This window comes from Mustela nivalis (genome assembly GCF_964662115.1).
Source record: "Mustela nivalis genome assembly, chromosome: 10".
In the NCBI taxonomy this organism is placed as follows: Eukaryota; Metazoa; Chordata; class Mammalia; order Carnivora; family Mustelidae; genus Mustela; species Mustela nivalis.
The window spans coordinates 70877061-70898385 of record NC_139029.1 but is presented as its reverse complement, the minus strand read 5'-3'; the positions used below and the strand labels follow the sequence as shown (position 1 = coordinate 70898385).

General features: G+C 37.8%; 1 protein-coding gene across 3 annotated transcripts in view; it reads left to right on the top strand.

The window, feature by feature from the left end:
- The window catches only part of SELENOF (selenoprotein F), a 58395-nt gene that overhangs the window by 15681 nt on the left and 21389 nt on the right, over positions 1-21325 (top strand). For all 3 annotated transcript variants that reach the window (XM_082688244.1, XM_082688243.1, XM_082688245.1), the window contains one exon: positions 15852-15915. In XM_082688244.1, coding sequence (XP_082544370.1) covers positions 15852-15915 — 64 coding nt within the window. The remainder of the gene's footprint in view (positions 1-15851; positions 15916-21325) is intronic.

Below are 21325 nucleotides of genomic sequence, written 5' to 3'. Positions count from 1 at the left end.
TAGACATTACTGACTCCCATTACTTGGTGTTTTTGAGGATATATTAACAAATTTGGCTTATTTAAGGCCCAGACATTTTTAAATAAGTCACATAGTATTTCATAATTCAGGTAAAAGAACATCAAAACATTTAGTTCTATTCAATTTACATGGAAAATCTGTAGCCAGTTTCAGAGTAATTTAGAAGACAGCTTAAGCAACATTATTCAAGAAAGTGGCATGTGTTAAGCTTTAACCTATCTGCTATGGGTAGAGATGCTACTGGTGTGTGAAACATATAGAAGGATGAAATGGAGGTTTAGCCAACTGTGCGTGAAATTGTAGTCGCTAAAGAAATTTCACAGTTGCTTAAAATAGCTTCATTTTTGTAGTGTGTCTGTAGCATCAATACATGAACTGATTTCTTCAAAGGAAACAAATGTAAATCTTAAACAGATTATTCTAATTATAATAGAAAAACATTAGTCACTAAGGAGCTTTTTAAAAAGATGTGAATAATGTTTGGCAGCAGTTCTAATTTACTGAAAGAATTGCTAAGGCTTGCATACCAACACAAATATTTACTTCGTAATAGCCACTAACATTTGTTACTAGATGAAGGGTGCTGTTGCAAGTCCGTTATCTGAATTAATTTATATAATCTTCACAACTCTGCAATAAGTACCATTATCATCCCCATTTTCTAATTGAGTCTCAGACATAGAATCTTACCTAAAGTCATCAGATAGTAAATGGTTATAAATATATGTATCATATTTATGTAACAAGAGTTTTAAACATTTTGTATAATTATTTAATTGAACTAAAATATTTAATTTTTAAGTATTTTTTTTTTTAATATTTTAGTATTTTTTAGCATTTCATCTGTCTTTAATTTTAAAAAATCAGTTTTTTTGGTATTTATAAATTAGGATCAAGAGTCTAAGCATATTAAAACATTTTAATCACATTTACAGATTACAATATTTTAAAAGGAAATAAACCATTAAAGTAATTCATGTTCTGTTACCAGGCTGCCTTACAATTGTATTTCCTAGACATACCTATCTCAGAGTCAAAATAAACTTTGTTTATACACTAAATATTTCTTCTTGGGGCATCTAGGTGGCTCAGTCATCTAAGCAGTTGCCTTCAGCTCAGGTCATGATTGCAGGGTCCTGGGATCGAGCCGCGCATCAGGCTCTCTGCTGAGCAGAGAGCCTGCTTCTCCCTCTCCCTCTGCTCGCTGCTCTGCCTACTTGTGCTCTTTATCTCTCTGTTCAATAAATAATAATAAAAAAGTCCTTTAAAAAATAATAAAAAATAAATATTTCTTCTTGGTGTAGGCTTGGAGAATGTCAAAGTAAGACAGTAGTCACTGTCCTCAAGGGGTCAAGTAGAAGAAATAGGCATGGAATTAGAATGCAGTTGGCAGGATATTTTATTAGGCTAAAACATAATACCCAGTATTAGGAAGGTGCCCATTTAAAGACTTAGAAATAAAAGAAATATAAGTTGGAAAGAGGACAAGGTCTATATAGTCCCTTAAAGTTGATGTATTCAGAACTATAGATACAACCACATTAATCACTATAAAAGTGACCAACAGAAGAACTAAAAATAGTTAAAAAGTTACTGAGTGCAAGTGGGGGGCAGAGGAAAAGTTTTACTTCTGTACCCTTCTGTATAGTTTCTTTGTTATTTCCAGATGCATTGGTTTCTTTAAAGAATTAAGCAAGAAGTATAGTGTAAATAAAATATACTCAGGTGCCATGATAGCACACAGAAGGAAGGACATACTACCTTTTGACAGTTGAGGTAAATACCACCACTTGCTTATCCAGAAGTTGCTGTTTATGCTAACTTGGAAAATTATTAGGAGAAAGTCCTCTCTGGCAAAAGGAAACTTTACTGAAAAGGCAAAGTCATGAAAAAGATGGCCGCCTTAGATAAATCAAATAGCTTGGTTATGATGATAGATGATGCTGGTTAGGAAGAGTAGTGCCTGTATGTCTTGAAAAGAAGTTTGGACTCTATCCTGTAGGCAGGGGACAAAATTAAAAAATTATAAACAACTGGCATCAGATTTGTATTTCAATGAATTTTGTCATCAGTATGGATAGTTGGTAGGACAGAGGGGAATACTGTTGCCAGAAAAATAACCTACATTGCCATTTTCCAGAGGCAAGATAAAGGGCTTAAGCCAACATATTGGTAGTAAAAATGGAGAAGGGACAGATCTGAAAAGATTTAGGCAATAAAACCTTCAGGATCTATCGATTAACTGGGTTGGAAGGGTGAGTGAAGATGCCTTGAGAAACTGGTAGCCTCAATGAAAGAAGGCTACAGTAGACTTCAACTAGTTACAAGGTAGCCCCTTAGTGCAATGGTGGGGGATGGGAGAAGGGGCAGTAAGGAGGATAACTTTTCATAAAAGCATACCTCATAGGTAGAAACTGTGTTTTCTGTTTTCCTTTTGAAGAAAAGTGTTAAAAGCTCATCTGGTTACTGTAATGAGTTCTAAACTTGATAGTGTGCTTGTCAAAAAGTGGGCAAAAAATCAAAATGTTTGCAACAGCCTAGTGTCTTTTGTTCTACTTTCATATTGACACTCTTAGTATTTAAGATATTTAGGCTTTGGGTTATTACAATTTATTTTTGTATCTTAGTATATATGAGGTGATTACCTTTAGTTTTAATAGAGAGCAACCATAATGCAATTTGTGCCAGTTGTTTTGTTTTTTATTTCAGATATTTGCAGCCTTGCTTAAAGATGATCATAATTGCCCATTTTTGTGACAGATAATCATGTTCAATATTGGTGTGGTAATAACACTAACAATTGAATTCTCTTTTAAAAAGCAGCCTTTGCTGCTATATAATAGCATCCCTGTGGTATTTTTGGAGACTATTGAATATTTGGGTATTGAACTGTACTTTTGTCTGGATCTCAGTTCTTCAAATTAAGAGGAAAATGGGCTGTATTTTTCAAACATTTAGGATCAGAAAGACAATGAAATCTTTATTAAGTACTACTTTGCCATTTTCTAAAATATTTTTACCAAGGGGCTAGTTGGTTTTATTTTAAAACTACTAACTAGGGGCACCTGGGTGACTCAGTTGTTAAGTGTCTGCCTTCGGCTCAGGTCGTGATCCCAGGGTCCTAGAATCGAGCCCCACATTAGGCTTCCTGCTCAGTGGGAAGCCTCCTTCTCCTCTCCCACTCCCCCTCCTTGTGCTCTCTCTTATGTGTCTCTCTCTGTCAAACAAATAAGTAAAATTTTAAAAAACAAACAAAAAAACTATTTACTAAGTTATTTAAGCTGAGGGGGGCACCTAGGTGGCTCAGTCAGTTCAGCCTCTGCCTTCATGTCAGGGCTCTGGGGTCAAGTCCCACATTGGATCTTTGCTCAGGAGGGAGCCTGCTTTTCCCGCTCCCTTTACCTGCCACTGCTTCCTTGGGATGTCTCTCTTTCTCTCTCTTTCTCTGTCAAATTAATAGAAAAAAATCTTTAGGAAAAAAAAAATACTCAAGCTCAGGATCATTTTTACCAATACTGTGGGTGTTTTGACCTCAGGAAATGTGGTGGTGTTGTGTCTGGTTATTTCTTTTCATTCTATTATAGTTCCTAAATATCAGTAGAATTAAATACATTGTTCCCAGGTGATGACCCTGGATTATTCATACCAGTAACTATTAATAGGGAAGGGGGTGTATCTATGGGTGTGTTTGTTTTCAGTTGAAAGTCTAATCATTATAGTCCTAATTCTTAGATTATGAAGGTCTCGTTGTTTTAGGTACGTGAACAAATTCTGTTATTCATCACAATTCTGGAAGAAACTTTGTTGTTTTCCCTCAGATTTTTTTTTTTAAGATTTTATTTATTTATTCGACAGAGAGATCACAAGTAGGCAGAGAGAGGAAGGGAAGCAGGCTCCCTGCCTAGCAGAAAGCCTGATGTGGGGCTCGATCCCAGGACCCTGGGATTATGACCTAAGCTGAAGGCAGAGGCTTTAACCCACTGAGCCACCCAGGCACCCCTGTTTTCCCTCAGATTTTGTAGTTAGAATAGTGTAATTTAATTTAGAATGTAGTGATGTAAAAAAAAATTTATTTCTTGGTTTTTGTTTCATTTTGTTGTACTTTAATACATTTTCAATGAGCTTTTCAATGGAACAGTAATTGTATCTTAGTGAAAGATTCCCCCAGTGTTCTCTTACTTTCTCAGAACTTAATATAGATTAAGGTAGATGTTTCCTTGCTTGTTTTGTAGCTTTCTCAATCTTAAGGCAGAAACTAAAGATACAAAAATAAATATCATTTTATAGTGTAGTAGAATAAGCTTTATCCTTAGCTTCCTTAGATATAGTCATTGCTTTGTTTTTTCAGAGTTCATTAGAAAGTACCTAAAAATACTATAATCTCAAGGATATAATATTAGAGAATTATATTTACCAGCTTCATTTGCTAAAATAGTAAAGTTGAACTCATTTCCCTAATCCTCCATGTTCCTTCATTGTGCCTTTGCAAGAAGTCAAAGTGTGTGGAGGTGTCAGCAGATAAACCAGTTACCTGCTGCTTCAGTGACTGGAAGTGAAATCTTGACAAAAGCTTTACTACTAGGGGTGCCTGGGTGGCTCAGTGGGTTAAAGCCTCTTCCTTTGGCTCAGGTCATGATCCCAGGGTCCTGGGATCGAGCCCCGCATCGGGCTCTCTGCTCAGTGGGGAGCTTGCTTCCCCCTTCTCTCTCCTGCCTCTCTGACTACTTGTGATCTCTGTCTGTCAAATAAATAAAATCTTAAAAAAAAAAAAACCACACAATTGTTTGTATTTCTTTGATGTTGGCTGTGATCTCTCCTCTTTCATTTGGGTCCTTTCTCTTTTTTTTTTTTTTTAATAAATCTGACCAGGGGCTTATCAGTTTTATTAATTCTTTCAAAGAACTGGCTACTAGTTTCGTTGATCAGCTCTCCTGTTCTTTTGGTTTCTATTTCATTGATTTCTGCTCTGATCTTTATTATTTCTCGTCACCTGGGTTTAGGCTATCTTTGCTGTTCTTTCTCAAGCTCCACTAGGTGTAGGGTTAGGTTGTGTATTTGAGACCTTTCTTGTTTCTTGAGAAGGCTTGTATTGCTATATACTTTCCTCTCAGGACTGCCTTTGCTGTGTCCCACAGATTTTGAACAGTTGTGTTCTCATTTTCATTTGTTTCCATGAATTTTTTTTAATTCTTTAGTTTCTTGGATGACCTATTCATTCTGTGGTAGGATGCTCTTCAGGTTCTATGTATTTGAGTTCATTTCAACTTTTCTCTTTTGGTTGAGTTTTGATTTCAGAGCATTGTGGTCTGAAAATATGCAGGGAATGATCCCAGTCTTTTGGTACTGGTTGAGACCTGATCTGTGACCTAGGATATGAACTATTCTGGAGAATGGTTCATGTGCACTAGAGAAAAATGTGTATTCTGTTGCTTTGGGATGGAATGTTCTGAATATAACTGTGATGTCCATCTGGAACAATGTGTCATTTAAAGCCTTTATTTCTTTGTTGATCTTTTGCTTAGTTGATCTGTCCAGTTCGGGGGGGGGGGTGTTAAAGTTCCCTACTATTATTGTATTATTGTCCATGTGTTTTTTTGATTTTGTTATTAACAGGTTTATATAATTGGTTGCTCCCATGTTAGGGGCATAGGTTTTTAAAATTGTTAGATATTCTTGTTGGACAAATCCTTTAAGTGTGATATAGTGTCCTTCCTCATCTCTTATTATAGTCTTTGGCTTAAAATCTACTTAATGTGATACAAGGATTGCTACCCCAGCCTTCTTTTGATGACCATAGGCATGGTAAATAGTTTTCCAACCCCTCACTTTAAATCTGGAGGTGTCATTGGGTTTAAAATGAGTTTCTTGCAGACAGCATATTGATGGGTTTTGTTTTTTTATCCATTCTGATACCCCGTGTCTTTTGGTTGAGGCATTTAGCCCATTTACATTCAGGGTAACTATTGAACGATACGAATTTAGTGCCACTGTATTGCCTGTAAGCTGTTACTGTATATTGTCTCTGTTCTTGTTCTTTTTGGTCTATGTTACTTTTAGGCTCTCTCTTTGCTTAGAGGATCCCTTTCAATATTTTCTGTAGGGCTGTTTGGTCTTTGCAAATTCTTTTAACTTTTGTTTGTCCTGGAAGCTTTTTATCTCTCCTTCTATTTTCAATGACAGCCTAGCTGGATATAGTATTCTTGGCTGCATATATTTCTTAGTGCTCTGAATATATCCTGCTAGATCTTTCTGGCCTGCCAGGTCTCTGTGGATAGGTCTACTGCCAGTCAAATATTTCTGCTGTTGTATGTTACAGACCTCTTGTGCCAAGCTGCTTTCAGGATTTTCTCTTTGTCACTAAGTCTTTTAAGTTTTACTATTAGATGATTGATTCTATTTACTATTAGATGATTGATTACTATTGATTCTGAGGGAGGTTCTCTATGCCTCCTGGATTCCCTCTGCCATATTAGGGCAATTCTCTAGTATAATTTGCTCCAATATACCTTTTGCCCCTCTCCCTTTCTTTCTTCTTCTTCTGGGATCCCAATCATTCTAATATTGCTTCGTCTTATGGTATCACTTATCTCTCAAATTCTCCCCTCACGGTCGTGTAGTTGTTTGTTTCTCTTTTGCTTGGCTTCTTTATTCTCCGTCATTTGGTCTTCTATATCACTAATTCTCTCTTCTGTCTCATTTATCCTAGCAGTAAGAGCCTCCATTTTTTATTATATGTCATTATACGTCATTAATAGCTTTTTTTTATTTCAACTTGGTTAGATTTTAGTTTTTTTATTTCTCCAGAAAGAGATTGTCTAGTATCTTCTATACTCTTTTCAAGCCCAGCTAGCACCTTGGTAATCATCATTCTGACTAGTTCTGACATCTTACTAATGTCCATATTGATTAGATCCCTAGCCATTGGTACTGCCTCTTGTTCTTTTTTTGTGGTGAATTTTTCCTTCTTGTCATTTTATCCAGATAAGAATAGATAAATGAGAGAATATAAATAGAGTAGCAACGACCCCAGAAAAATATACACTAACCAAATGGGAAGATACCCGAAACCAGGCAGAGAAGAAAGAAGGGAGAAATTTACACACACACACACAGACATATATATTATGTTAGACTGGTGAATAGAGCCACACACTTGATTTTGGGTGTACTTTGGTCTGTTAGAAGAAACTGCCTCCCAAAATTTTAAAGAAAGAAAAACTTAAGTATATACAAAAATAAGGGTAAATATGATGAAGGGATGGAATATCATTGTAAAGGTTAAAATTAAAAAAGATTCTTAAAAAGGAATTGATAAGAAGTTGGTTGAATAAAGGAAAAAAAAGGAAAGAATGTGATAAGGCTAGAAACTAGAACAAAACCATGTGCTTGATTTAGGGTGTATTTTGATCTGTTAGAAAAAATCTGTATCCCAAAATTTTAAAGAAAGTAAAACGTATATGTATAGAAAAAATAAGGTTAAATACAATGAAGGGATAGAATATGACTATAAAATGAAAATTTAAAAAGATTTTTTAAAAGATATTGATAAGATAGTTTTAAAACGTTAAAATAGGAAAGAGGAAAAATTTTTTTAAATAGAGTAAAAAAAATTTTTTTTAATTTAACTTTAAAAGACAAAAGAATCATGGAGAGAAAAGCCATGAATTCTGTGTGCTATACTTTCATAGCTCTGAAGTTTTGCAGTTCTCATTGATTGGTAAATTTGGTCTTGGCTGGATGTTCTTGCTGATCTTCTGGGGGAGGGGTCTGTTAAAGTGATTCCTAAATGTTTTTGCCTAAGGTGGAATTAGACCGCCCTCGCTAGGGACCAGGCTAAGTAAATATGCTCGGGTTCGCTCTCGGGAGCTTTTATTCCCTGAAAGCTTTCCATACGCCTTTGGAGAACGGGAATGAAAATGGTGGCCCGCCCAATCTCCAACCCCATAGGAGCCGAGAGTCAGGGCCCCACTCCTCAGGGCACCCTCAGAAAAGCAGTCAATCCCTCCCATCTCCCTGGTCTCTGGTCGCACTCCACGCTCACCCGGCCTGTGACCAAGAGTTTCTGTCTCTGGCACGGCCCTGTTTGGAGCCTCCAAACCCAGTAGATTTCTGCAGTAGGCTCCCCCACCGCTCTTCCAGAGGTAGAAGGAGGGGTTCTCCCCAAACTGCCTCTTGTGGAGTCCCTGCTCAAAGAGCAGTGGCCCGACTTTGCCTTGGATCACGGTTTAAGGTAGACCCCAAGCTGAGAGCCCCCTCCTCAGCTCCATCTGTGTAGTCAGCTTCCCCGCTCTGATACCTGGGAACTCTGACACCCCTGGTCTTTCTGTGACCCTGTGGTCCTGAGACAACACTGTCCCCGTGAAGACTCCACCCCCTCCTTAGCCTCTAGGTTGACTTCCCTCAGTGGAGCAGACTTTTAAAAGTTTAAATTTTGGGGCACCTGGGTGGCTCAGTGGATTAAGCCTCTGCCTTTGGCTCAGGTCATGATCTCAGGGTCCTGGGATTGAACCCCGCATCAGGCTGGCTGCTCAGTGGGGAGCCCGCTTCCCCTCCCCTCTCTCTCTGCCTGCCTCTCTGCCTACTTGTGATATCTCTCTGTCAAATAAATAAATCAAATCTTTAAAAAAAAAAAAAAAGTTTCAATTTTGTGCTCCACTGCTCTGCTGCTTGGTGGGAGCTGGCCTCTCCTTTCACAGTCTGTCTTCCTGAATATTGCCTCAGATTCACTTCTCCAAAAGTCCTACCTTCCAGAAAGTGGTTGATTTTCTGTTCCTAGAATTGCTGCTCTTCTCTTCGATCTCCTGTTGAGTTTGTAAGTGTTCAGAATGGTTTGATAAGTATCTAGCTGAACTCCTAGGACCCTATGATAATTAGGTCTCTTATTCTGCCATCTTGCTCCTCCCCCAAGTATTAATTCTTTAAATGTTTGGTAGAATACATCTGTAAAGCCATCTGGTCCTGGACTTGTTCGTTGGGAATTTTTTGAATACTGATGCAGTTTCATGGCTAGTAATTGGGCTGTTCAAATTTTGTATTTCTTACTGATTCAGTTTTGAAAGATTATATATTTCTAGAAATTTATCCATTTCTTGATTGTCCAATTTGTTATACAATTTTTCATAATAATCTTCTATAAACCTTTGTATGTCTATGGTGTTATTTCTCCTTCATTTCTGATTTTGAGAAACCTCTCTCTCTCTCTCTTTTTGGGTGAGTCTGGCTAAATACTTATTATCCACTTTGTTCATCTGTTCGAAGAACCAGCTCCTGGTGTCAGTGATCTGTCCTACTGTGTTTTTAGTCTCCATGTATTTATTTCTGCTCTAATCTGTATTATTTCTTCCTTCCTACTGACTTTGGGCTTTGTTTCTTCTTTTTCTGTCTCCTTTAGGTTTAAGGTTAGGTTGTTTGAGATTTTTCTTGTTTCTTGAGGTAGGCCTATATTGCTGTAGTCTTTGCTCTTATAACAATTTTTGCCATATCCCCCAAATTTTGGATCGTGTTTTCATTTGTCTCCATGTATCTTTTGATATCTTCTTTGATTTCTCAGTAGACCCATTCATAGTTGAGTAGCATGTTATTTAGCCTCCGTGTATTTGTGTTCTTTCCATATCTTTTCTTGAGTGTTTTTCATACAGTTGTGGTCAGAAAAGGTGCATGATATGATTTCAGTCTTTTTGTTTGTGGCCTAACATGATCTTTTGGGGAGAATGTTCCACGTGCACTTGGCTCCTGGATGGCTCCATTGTTGGTTAAGCATCTGACTCTTGATTTTGGCCCAGGTAGTGATCTTGAGGTTGTGGGAATCAACCCCACATATTATTGTTCAGCTCTTCTTACAGAATCTGCTTGGAATTCCCTCTCCTTCTCCCTTCTGTCCCTCCTCATTGTACATGCGCTCTCTCTCAAATAAAATCTTTTAAAAAAGTATTCCTATTTGGATGGAATGTTCTGAATACATCTGTTAGGCCCATGTGGTCTAATGTGTCATTTGTAGCAACTGTTTGCTTGTTGATTTTCTCTCTGGATGATCTATACATTGATGTAAGTGGGGTGCTAAAGTTCCTTTCTATTACTGTGTTACTGTAAACTTCTTTATGTTAAACTTCTGTTATGTTAAACTTCTATTAATAATTGCTTTATGGACTTGGGTGCTCCTATATTGGGTACATAGATACTTGAAATTTTTATACCCTCTTGTTGGAAATAACAAGTGCTGGCAGGTATATGAAGAAATGTTGGTGGAAATACAAATTGATATAGCCACCACAGAAAACAGTATGACGTTTTCCCCAAAACTTTATTTTAAGATTTTATTTATTTATTTGACAGAAAGACAGCAAGAGAAGGAGTACAGCAAGATCGGGAGAGGGAGAAGTAGGCTCACCACGGATCAGGGAGTCTGATACAGGGCTCGATACCGGGACCCTGGGATCAGGACCTGACCTGAAGGCAGAGGCTTAACGACTGAGCCGTCCAGACACCCCTCTCCCCAGACTTTAAAAATAAAATTTCTATATGACCCAGTAATTCCACTACTGGTTATTTACCCAAAGAAAATGAAAATGCTGACTTAAAGAGAGTTATGCACCCCATGTTTATTGTAGCATTATCTACAATAGCTCAGATATGAAAGCAACCCAAGTATCCATCAATAGATGAATGGATAAAGATGTGTATGTGTGCACACACACATCAGTGGAATATTACTCAACCATAAAAAGTGAAATCTTGCCTCTTGCTACAACATAGATGGATCTAGAGAATATAATATTAAATGGAATAAGTTAGAGAAAGACAAGTACTCTATTATTTCACTCATGGAATTTAAGAAAGAAAATGAACAACAACAACAAAAAGACTCAAATACAGAGAATAAACTGGTGGCTGTCAGAGGGTGGAGGTGGGTAGCGGGGATGGCTGAAATAAAGGGGATTAAAAGTACACACTTAGGGGCGCCTGGGTGGCTCAGTGGGTTAAGCCACTGCCTTCGGCTCAGGTCATGATCTCAGGGTCCTGGGATCGAGTCCCGCATCGGGCCCTCTGCTCAGCAGGGAGCCTGCTTCCCTCTCTCTCTCTCTCTGGCTGCCTCTCCATCCACTTGTGATTTCTCTCTGTCAAATTAATAAATAAAAAATCTTTAAAAAAAATAAAATATTAAAAAAAAAAAAAAGTACACACTTAGGGCGCCTGGGTTGCTCAGTGGGTTAAGCCGCTGCCTTCAGCTCAGCTCAGGTCATAACCTCAGGAACCTGGGATCGAGTCCCGCATCCGGCTCTCTGCTCAGCGGGGACCCTGCTTCCCTCTCTCTCTCTGCCTGCCTCTCTGTCTACTTGTGATCTCTCTCTGTCAAATAAATAAATAAAATCTTAAAAAAAAAGTACACTCTTATCTTGATGAGCACTGAGTCATGTATAGAACTGAATCACTATATTGTATACCTGAAACTAATATAACACTATGTTAATTATACTTCAGTTTTAAACACCAGTTTAAATGAGGTGGAAATTAGGGGATTCAAAAGTCATGTTACTAATAAGGCAGATTAGTTACAGAGCTGAAGTAGTTTGATATTTTTGCTTCTCATCAGGAGAATTGTTTAGAAAGTTTAGGAAAACCTATTAATCGTAACTTATATAGGGAAATAGGTGTGGACTCCCAAGGGAAAAATGCAGCTTTGCATGTCATTTTTATATTTTTCTAAAGGTATCCATGTATTTCCATTTAAGTTATTTGGGTTATTATAATATAATGGAATAAGTACCTCCTAGAGTCTAGAGATAGATTGTACAAATGAGCTTCTTGAGGCCTACAAAAAAGAGGCCTACCAACTTGGTATTTTAAAAATTAGCTTGTTCTGTAAAAGTTACATCACTTTTTTTATTTCTCTTCCATTGGGTAGCTATCCACAAATGTTGAAGGTCAGCATTTTTTCTATGCCAGTGATGTTACTTTAAAAAGTCCGAATGCTAAGGGGGAAAGTCAAGGAATTACAAGTTTAACCTTTTTATTTTTATTTTTATTTTTATTTTTATTTTTATTTTTATTTTTATTTTTATTTTTATTTTTATTTTTATTTTTATTTTTTTTTAAAGATTTTATTTATTTATTTGACAGAGAGAGAAATCACTAGTAGGCAGAGAGAAGAGGAAGCAGGCTCCCCGCTGAGCAGAGAGCCCAATGCGGGGCTTGATCCCAGGACCCTGGGACCATGACCGGAGCCGAAGGCAGAGGCTCAAGAGCCACCCAGGCGCCCCAAGTTTAACCTTTTTAAATCCTTTAATCCTTTATGCCCTAGAGAATTCCTATTATAAGTTACATATTACCTGAATTTGTGTAATGCCAAAGATGCTTATGATTATGTCACTGAAAATTTATCAGAATTTGTAGTAAAATTACTTACTCAACATGAAAAACCAGTGTTTTTCTATGAACACCACAAATTCATAAGTGAAATGCCAAGTGTCATCACAAATTAATACCTTTAGGGGAACGGGTGACTTAGTCAGTTGAGCATCTGCCTTCAGCTCGGGTCATGATCCCAGAGTCCTGGGGTTGAGCCCCATGTTGGGCTCTCTAGTTGGGCTCTGCTCAGCAGGGAGCTTTTCCCTCTCCCTCTGCCTGTTGCTCCCCCTGCTTGTGCACACTTACTTACTGTTTCTGTCAAATAGATAAATAAAATCATTTTTAAAAATTAACAAATTCTTTTAGAATTTGTTATTAATAATGTCAGGCAGCTCTAACATAAATTTTCTTTTTATTTACCCTACACTGAAACTAAGTACAATGAACTCTACAAGTATGTCAAAGGAACTTGAAATATTTTTAAAGTTATGTAACAAAAAAAGAGGTATTCGGGGGCGCCTGGGTGGCTCAGTGGGTTAAAGCCTCTGCTTTCGGCTCAGGTCATGATTCCAGGGTCCTGGGATCAAGCCCCACATCAGGCTCTCTGCTCAGCAGGGAGCCTGCTTCCTCCTCTCTCTGGGCCTGCTTCTCTGCCTGCTTGTGATCTCCGTCTGTCAAATAAATAAATAAAATCTTTTTTAAAAAAAAAAAGGTATTTAATTTTGTTAAATGAGTAATTCTCTCCAACACACATACAGTGAGAAGCTTTGTATCTAGTTCTGGGGATAGTTATGATAAATAAGACATTTCCTTTCCACAGTTAAGTTACAGAATATTTACAGCACATTATAAGAACAGAATTCTGGGGTGCCTGGGTGGCTTTGTCAGTTAAGAGTCTGCCTTCAGCTCAGGTCATGATCCAGGGATCCTGGGGGTTAAGCCCCACATCTGGCTGTGCTCAGCAGAGAGCCTGCTTCTCCCTCTCCCTGTGCTGCTTCCCCTGCTTTTGTGAGCGTGTGCGCACGCTCTTGCTGTCAAATAAGATCTTTAAGAAGAAAAAAAGAAAAAAACTGGAATTCTGCAGAAAGTACCTGCAGGATAGGAAATCAACGAAAGTTTTTCTGGACAGAGTCACATCAGAGCTGCCTGTTCATTGAACATGTTTCTAGTATTTTTAACCATTTGTTTTATTGTACAGAGAAGTGCTTTCCATGAATGCCTTAGAAGTCTGCTGGGATATAGACTCCTTCAGTCCTTGCAACAGCCAAATAGGGACTGGGATGCACAGGGCCCACCAAGCTAGTCATCTCCAGTTCTAAGCTTCATAAAGTTGTTAACCATTTTCCACATGTCATGTTATGGAGAATATTGGGAAACAGTTTTGTAGAGAAATGCTATTATATAAGGTAATGGAATCTCCACTTAGTTTCCAGGGGATCACAGACTTACAAATAAAAGCTAAATCTAATAACCAAATTTTAATATGGCCTTACTGCTTTTTTAACTTTCTTAATTATGGTAATATATATATAGCATAAGCTTCACCATTTTAACTATTTTTAAGTGTCCATGTCCTTCCAGAACTTTTTCATCTTTCTAAACTGAAACTCCATTCTCAATATATAATGCTTCTCTTCTTCCCTCTCCCAGCCCCTGGCAACCACCGTTTTGCTTTCTATCTCTCACCTTGACTGCTCTAAGTACCTCATAAAAGTGGAATCATTTAATATTTATCCTTTTGTAATTGTTTTATTTCCTGTCTGCAAGATTCATGCATGTTAAAGCATGTGTCATAATTTTCTCTTTAAGACAATATTTCATTATATGTATATACCACCTTTGTTTATCCATTCATTGGCCAATAGATATTTGGGTTGCCTCTAATTTCTGGCTAGAAGTAGAATTGCTGAATCATATAATTCTATGTTTAATTTTTTAAGGAACTGCCTTTTTACTTTCTGTAGTGCCTGTACTATTTTACCTTCCCAGCAGCAGTGCCCAAGGGTTCTGATTTTTCCACATCTTCACCACCACTGGTTTTCTGTGTTGTTGTTTTTAATCATAGCCCTCCTATCTAGTGTGAAATGGTTGGTAGCTCATTGTGATTCTGATTTGCTTTTTTCCTAATGATTAGTGATGTTGAACATCTTTTCATTATCTTATTGGTAATATGACCTGATTTTTTAAAGATATTCTGTGGGCTTGTCCAACAAGAGTAACTAAAAAGCAGCTTACTGCATAAAATTAAATCCCCCTAATATCAAATTGTTAATGCTGCAGAGATTCTTTGGAGATCATCAAAGTTCTTAATTTGAAATTCATCAGTGGTTTCAGAGTCCATGAATAGCCTCAAAGCAAAAGTTCATCAGATTCTCAAAAGTATCAGTGGCCCTCAAAAATTTAGGAACTATTGATCTAGGTCAGAATCTCCAAACTGATTTAAAAAAAAATTATCTCTTGGGTATAAATGGAAATGAAGTAAATTTCTAATTTCTACTCTGTACTTTTTTGTATTTTCCAAAGTATTTAAAATAATCATCCTGCATAATACATGGGATATTTATGCTATTTTAGAACTTAAAAGTAAAATCCATCTTCAGCTTTTAGACCTACAATAAAAAGTGTAAAGACTAACAATAAATAAAATGGATATAGTATGTTTTTATAATAGCCTTCCTTCTCTTAGAGCCCTAGCATCCCTATGTCACTACAAAAAGAATGGTCAGGCTCTTCAGCTGAATTCATTGTAATAAAATTTTTGCATTATAGTTTTTTTTATAATGGGCTTTTACTGTAAATTGTGCAGGTCCTATATAGCTAGAACAGCAATATTTATCATTTAATTCATTTTAAGTGAATTCATTAAGGGAAAATATTTGCATTTAAATTCTTTCTAATGAGGGGTGCGTGGGTGGCTCAGGTCCTGATGTCATGATCTCATGGTGTGTGAGATAGAGCCCCACCTCGGGCCTCTGCCCCCCCCAACACACACACACACTCACACACAGGTGTGCACAGTCTCTCTTCCTCTCTATCTCTCTCAGATCTTTAACAAAAATTCTTTCTAATGACATCTCCTTCAATCTCTTACTAGGTAGGGCTTAAATTCCTCAATCATTTAACATCCATGGGCCTCATTTCCTCGTCTATCAGAATGGAACTACATAGTTCTCTTCAGCTCTGAACATTTGATTCTATCTGTTTAATATTTGTTTTAACTGAAATAACTACATTTTTAAAATTACAACAGGGGTACCTGAGTGGCTCAGTTATTTAAGCTTCCAACTCTTGATTTTGGGCCCTGGTCATGATCTCAGGGTTGTTGAGACTGAGCCCTGCTCTCAGGCTCCCAGTGTGAAGTCTGCTTGAAAGACTCTCACCCTTCCTCTCTGCCTTCCCGCCCCACTCGTACTTTCTTTTACCCTTCCCAAAATAAAATCTTAAAATGATACCAGTTTTTTAAATTCTTGTTTTTCCTTTTGCAGCTTTATGCAGGAGCTATTCTTGAAGTCTGTGGATGAAAATTGGGGAGGTTCCCTCAAGTCCAAGGTATGTAAAATTTTCTCCAGTAAATTCTCACTTTAATTTAAAATCAGTATTTTACAAGAATACTTTCATTACATATTCCCAAGAATAAGAATTTTTAGGATTATACTTTCTCAACAGTACATGTATTTTTCCATGTTCTGTTTTCTGGAGGTAGAGTTTTATAGTAATTGTTGAATATAAGGTTATTTTAAGTAGGCATAATGTGTGATACAACACATGATGAAGTGGTTATATTCTTAGGAGAGCCTTTCCTTTACTTAAGTGTAAATTTACAGGAGCCTTTGTTTTACCAGATATAAATGTAATCCCTTTAAATAACATACCATTCTAATGTATCTTAAATGTAAGTTGATTTAGGGACGCCTGGGTGGCTCAGTTGGTTAAGCAGCTGCCTTCGGCTCAGGTCATGATCCCAGCGTCCTGGGATCGAGTCCCACATCGGGCTCCTTGCTCCGCAGGGAGCCTGCTTCTCCCTCTGACTCTGCCTTCCACTCTGTCTGCCTATGCTCGCTCTCGCTCACTCTCTCTCTGACAAATAAATAAATAAAATCTTTTAAAAAAATAAATAAATTAAATAAAAATAAATAAATAAATGTAAGTTGATTTATATAAAATGCTCATAAGGAACAGTTGGAGTAAGTGAGAATAGACCTGTACAAAACGACAAATCGTTAAGAGAATTAATTACCATAGAACTTGAGGTACAGAGGAAAAGCAGTCATCCATGTACATCCTCACAGGAAATTTTAAGGAAAAACATTTGAAAGGATAATTCTGAAAATGTATCCTTTTGGTTGACATCAAATAGTAATGGAGCTTTGCATCTCCAGAAAGACTTGGACTAAGAATTTTCTATTCTGTCCTGGCATGTCATTTAAAAATCAGTTTTATAAAACTGAAATTGTATAAAGGTAATGAAGTATTTTGTTTGTTTCATTTGTAACTGAAATATGTAAGTGCTTGGTTTATACACCTTGTTTTTATTTCTGCTCACTTTCTCACGGCTTCTCACCTTGTTTACTTAATGGCAAGGGAATTTTTTGGACTTAGTATCTTTTAAATCACCTGTGTTCACACATGCCATTTATTGCTGACCTAGAATTATTTTATAATAATATATTGCTCTTTTTGGGACTGAAATGTAATAGAATAATAGTTTGGCTTGGGGACATATTATATGAGGCCCAAAGCAGATACACATCTAATTAAATACATTCTTTGTCAGAATAAATACATTCTCCTATAGGACAGAATGTATCTACTGCTTAGGGAAAAATTCCTCATGCTGATTTTTTTTTTTCCCTTCAGCGTACTCAGAATTGTACCATAGTTGGTTTTGGTTTTTATATCACTTATCTAAATGATAGTTTGATCATCGTAGAAATTGCTTTTTAATTATATTATTCACATTTATTGACTTGTTTTACTAATAATCTTCTGTGACTTAGATTTTCATTAGGTTAAGAATAGCTTTGATACTACCACAGTTAGCCCTATTTGTGATAGCAGATTTTATCATGTCTTTGGTAGTAATTTCTACAGTCAGAAGTTCAGTCTTTAAAAGCTTGAGTGGAGTTTATCAATCCTTGTAGTGGAATTTAATTCTGTATATTTCTTATATGTAGTTAAATTGTCATACTTAGGATACATGTAGTCATACTGTCTTTTCCTTTTGAAAGCAATTGGATTTTAATTCTGTGTATAAATATTTAATACACAAGTTTTTTTTAAATGGAAGTGATTATTTCTGTAATGTGTATCCATATTCAGTACAATTATGTATAATTCCAGTGTTTCGGTGTCCATGAGATGGTGGTATATTTTAAGTATAACCATTATTATATTCCCACTTTCTGACTCACTATCTTTTTTTTTTTTTTTTTAAGATTTTATTTATTTGCCAGACAGAGATCACAAGTAGGCAGAGAGGCAGGCAGAGAGAGAGGGGGCGGAGGAAGCAGGCTCCCTGCTGAGCAGAGAGCCCGATTATGGGGCTCAATCCTAGGACTTGGGATCATGACCTGAGCCGAAGGCAGAGGCTTTAACCTGCTGAGCCACCAAGGCACCCCTCTGACTCACTATCTTATAGATAATCTGGAATAGGGCATGAAGGACAGATGTCACTTTTTACAGTAATTACAAATACCAAGCTAATTTTCATGTCATCATTGCATTATGGTCTTTTGTCATCAATATCCAGTACCCTCTGGGATTATCATAACTTTCATTATACTTTATCTTAACAATAATTGTAATTTTTTAAATTCACCTAATTAAAACAGACATGTCATAAAACAGAAAAGTAAATTAATGTTAAATAATACCAGAAGAGAGAATCAAATTTTGAAACATTTTATTGAACTTAACACTCAATGTCTGTGGAAAAAAAAGTCCCAGATTATATTCCAAAGCCAATTCTAGGTTCAGGTCCTAAGATTCTTCTAATTTCCATGTTTTGGTTGTGTTAAGTATGAATACTTTCTTATAATCCTTTGTATTTTTAATTATTGAGGAATAACTGACATACAGTATTTCCCGTGTACAGCATACTGATTTGGTAATTTATATATCAATCACAGTGCTAATGACATTAAGTGTAACCATCATCTGATACTATACAATGTTATTACAATATTATTGACTATATTATTTTTATCTTTGTGACTTAGAATTTATTTTATAACTGGAAACTGGTATCTCTTAATTCCCTTAATCACCAATCCCCTCCATCCACTTCCTCTGTGACAATCACCAGTTCTCTGTATTTAAGAATCTGTTCATTTTTTGGTTATTTCACTTATTTTTTAGATTGCACATATATGTGAAATGATACGGTATTTGTCTTTCTCTGTCTGGCTTATTTCACTTAGCTTAATCACTCTAGTCAACCCATCCATGTTGTCATCAATAGAAAGATCTCATTCTTTTCTGTAGCTGAGTAATATGCCATTGTGTATTCCACACCTTGTTTTTTATTAAAATATAGCTGACACACAATTTTACATCAATTTCAGGTATAATTTGTGTAAGTTGTAGTAATTGGACAAGTCTGTACTTTATGCTATATTCACTATGGGTGGGTTGTCACACATGCTATTATAATACCATTGACTGCCTTCCCTATGACTTACTCATTCCATAACTAGAAGCCCTTATCTTTCACTCCCATTCATCCATTTTGTCCATCCCCCCACCATACCTTTTTTTTTTTTTTTTAAGATTTTATTTATTTATTTGACAGACAGAGATCACAAGTAGGCAGAGAGGCAGGCAGAGACAGAGAGGGGGAAAGCAGACTTCCTGCTGAGCAGAGAGCCTGATGAGGGGCTCGATCCCAGGACCCCGGGATCATGACCTGAGCCAAAGGCAGAGGCTTTAACCCACTGAGCCACCGAGGCACCCCATCGTGAAGATTTTATTTATTTGACAGAGACACAGTGAGAGAGGGAACATAAGCAGAGGGAGTGGAAGAGGGAGAAGCAGGCTTCCTGCTGAGCAGGGATCAATACCAAGACCCTGAGATCATGACTTGAGCAGAAGGCAGATGCTTAATGAGTAAGCATTCCATAGCCTGTCTTCGAAATCAGTGCTCCATTGTTCTGCATCTGCTAACGTACTGTTGATTTCCCCAGTTATTTTTCATTTCACTTCTTGTATTCTTCAACTCTAATAGTTCTTTATGTTTTCTCTTTGTTGAAGTCCTCCCTTAGTTCTTTTACTTGCTTCAGTCCAGTAAGCATCTTTATGATCATTACTTTTTTTCAATTCTTTATCAGACCATTGCTTATCTGTGTTCATTTAGTTCTTTTCCTGAGGTTCTTTCTTATTTTTTCTTTGGTAGCATATTCTTCCGTCTCTCCAATCTGCTTTACTTTCTAAAGTGCTTGTTTCTGTGAGTTAGGCAGAACAGCCACTTCTAAACTTGGAGGAATGGTCTTGTGTATGGTTGTCCCCTGGGTAGACTGTGAAGCTGATCAAGTGTGTGCTGGGGTGTCCTGGGGCTCTCCAGAAAGCACCCTGGCAAGGCAGCTTGATTTAAGGTGGGGCATGGGCCTGGGGGAGGTCCTAAGGTATTCTCTGTAGGGGGCATTTTGGTAGAACATCTGTAGCTGAAGTAGGTATGGGCCAAGGTGATCCTGGAGCTCTCTGTGCCCAGGGTGCCCTGAGCGGACAGCTAAAGCTACAACGGATATGGGCTGCGGCTGCCCCAGGGCTCTTCAGGCAGAAAGCATCTGGTGGGACAGCTGAAGCTGAAATGGGTGGGATCAGGGTATCACAGAATGCTCAGTGCAGCGAGTGTCCTGGCAGGGTACTAGAACTGGGCCAGCATGGGCTGGGGGTTCCTGGACCTGAACCAGCTGAGAGCCAGGAGGTCCCAGTAATCTCTGTGCCAGGGGTGTCCTAGGAAACTCTTAGGAGCCAAAGAGGTGGGGACCTGGAGTGTTCCAGAGCGCTTTGTGTTCATGTCACATTGGCACAACTGCTGTATCTGACCAGAGGTGTCCTGGTGTGGACTGTGCTGAAACTGCTTGGTGGAGTGGTTGGGGTTGATGTGGGCTGGGGACCCAGGAAGCAACATGCTAGTTAAGGTACCTGGACCCTTCTCCCATCCAAGTTATCAAGGTATGGAGAACATGGTGAACCATGTTTCTCACTAGCCCCTGCAACCTGGAGAGAGTTCCAGCAGCTGTCCCCCCATCTAGCAGAGTTCTAGTGCTGGATCTTTAAATTCTCCTTGAACTTATAAACACCCCCCAACCCCGTCCATGCCCCACTATGTCTGGGGCTGATGTGGTCTGGGGGCCCTGATCTTGATTACACTGTCACGGTGGAGGGAGAATGTAAATCATAGTATTCACCTGCCTTTTTTTTTTTTTTAAGATTTTATTTATTTGACAGAGATCACAAGTAGGCAGAGAGAGAGAGGAAGAAGCAGGCTCCCTGCTCAGCAGAGAGCCTGATGTGGAGCTCAATCCCAGGACCCTGGGATCATGACCTGAGCCGAAGGCAGAGGCCTTAACCCACCTTAACCACTTAACCCTTAACCCACTGAGCCACCCAGGCACCCCTTCACCTGCTCTTTTGACTGAGAGAGTTCCAACAGCTTCCTCATTATTTGGCAAGGTTCTGGGACTTGTTCCTTTGTGTTCTATAAGCTCTTTTAAAGATTTTTATTTATCTGACAGGGGGAGATCACAAGTAGTCAGAGAAGCAGGCAGAGAGACCTGCTTCTCTCATCAGGCTCAATCGAGCAGAGAGGTCCTTAATCCATTTTGAGTTTACTTTTGTGAATGGTGTTAGAAACTGGTCCGCTTAATTCTTTTGCATATGCCTGTCCAGTTTTCCCAAAACCATTTATTGACGTTACTGTCTTTTTCCTTTTGTATATTGTGTTATAGATTAATTGACG